The 1,480-nt window shown below is 45.3% G+C and overlaps 1 protein-coding gene across 1 annotated transcript in view; it reads left to right on the forward strand.

Annotated features, from left to right (window-relative positions):
- The window catches only part of ptprnb (protein tyrosine phosphatase receptor type Nb), a 25,149-nt gene that overhangs the window by 3,952 nt on the left and 19,717 nt on the right, over nucleotides 1-1,480 (forward strand). The window contains exon 2 of the mRNA XM_037973875.1: nucleotides 465-515. Within this exon, the coding sequence (XP_037829803.1) occupies nucleotides 465-515 (51 nt within the window). The remainder of the gene's footprint in view (nucleotides 1-464; nucleotides 516-1,480) is intronic.

Here is a 1,480-nt window from a genome sequence, read left to right on the forward strand (position 1 = left end):
GGATGGATGGATGGTTGGATGGATGGTTGGTTGGTTGGATGGATGGATGGATGGATGGATGGATGGATGGATGTTTAAAGGATGGATGCAGCAGACAGAGATGTAAACCTTCACAGGTATAAAATCATTTCTTTAGTTTTCTGAACGCTGACTCAGCATTTTCACTCTTCCTGCTGAAGGATGAAGGATCTGAAGTAGCTCTCGATCCAAACCTTCGGCTGTTTCAGCTGCTCACATCTTAAAACCTTCAGCTCATTCAGGAGATGAATGTTCTGGGTTTTTACTTCTTGGTTCTGTTGAAATGACGGGGCTTTGTTTTTATTTATTTAAATAAGCTTCTTATTTAGCTTATTCTAGGTATCAGCTTGTGTTCTGCTGGTTTGGATGTTGTCTTGGTTCTAGTTGTTCCTTCTGTTCTGTTAAAGAGTCACTTTGTTTGTTTGTTTGTTGTTTGTTTTCTGCAGGTTGTTTGTTTGAGAAGAAACTCTGTCCCAGAGATCAGCTGTGCAGCAACGGTGAGTTGATCTGGGTGTCAGGAGTCAGGATCAGCTGAACGTTTGTGCTGAAGCTGCTAACGGCAAAACCATGAAGAGCAGCCGAAAAAATCCCAAAGGAGCCGAATCTGAAGCTAGAGTTTTAGCATCAATGTGTCCTTAAATCAATGAGTCGAGGCAACATCAGTGACCAGCTGACACCTGCCACAAAAACAGCCGAAGTGTCTGTGATGCTAACCTTAGCTTTTAGCTGCTGGAGACTTGTAACTTTCTGGGAGTTTTATTAAAATCCACCCTATACTTCATGAAATATTTTGCTAACAGACAGACACAAGAACACACACAGAGGCCAAAACAGTGTCACCTGCCTTCTGCTCGCGAGCGAGGGTTAGAATGGGTGTGTATGTTGTTCATTGTGTGTGTTGGTGTGTGATGTTCGTTGTGTGTGTTGGTGTGTGTTGGTGTGTGTCGGTGTGTGTTGTTCATTGTGTGTGTTGGTGTATGTTGTTCATTGTGTGTGTTGGTGTGTGATGTTCGTTGTGTGTGTTGGTGTGTGTTGGTGTGTGTCGGTGTGTGTTGTTCATTGTGTGTGTTGGTGTGTGTTGTGTGTGTTGGTGTGCGTGTTGTTCATTGTGTGTGTTGGTGTGTGTTGTGTGTGTTGGTGTGTGTTGTGTGTGTTGTGTGTGTTGTGTGTGTTGTGTGTGTTGTGGATGTGCGCTGCCGTGGCAGAAAGATGGAAGGAGCGAGGCGATGAAAGAGAGGAAGATCCTGACCAACGTAAACAGGGTCTCCTCTTCAACCAATCACAGCTCTCTCTGATCGTCTCCATGACAACAGTGACATCACTTGCCTGCCGACTGTGGGTCTTCCTCGTGTGTTTGTTTGATGAGAGGTGGGTGGGAGATGATGAGTCACCGAGGCCTGCGGACACACACACTTCAGAGAGAGAGAGAGTGTGTGTGTGTGTGTGTGTGTGTGTGTGTGTG

Source organism: Kryptolebias marmoratus, linkage group LG23, assembly GCF_001649575.2.
Source record: "Kryptolebias marmoratus isolate JLee-2015 linkage group LG23, ASM164957v2, whole genome shotgun sequence".
Lineage (NCBI taxonomy): Eukaryota > Metazoa > Chordata > Actinopteri > Cyprinodontiformes > Rivulidae > Kryptolebias > Kryptolebias marmoratus.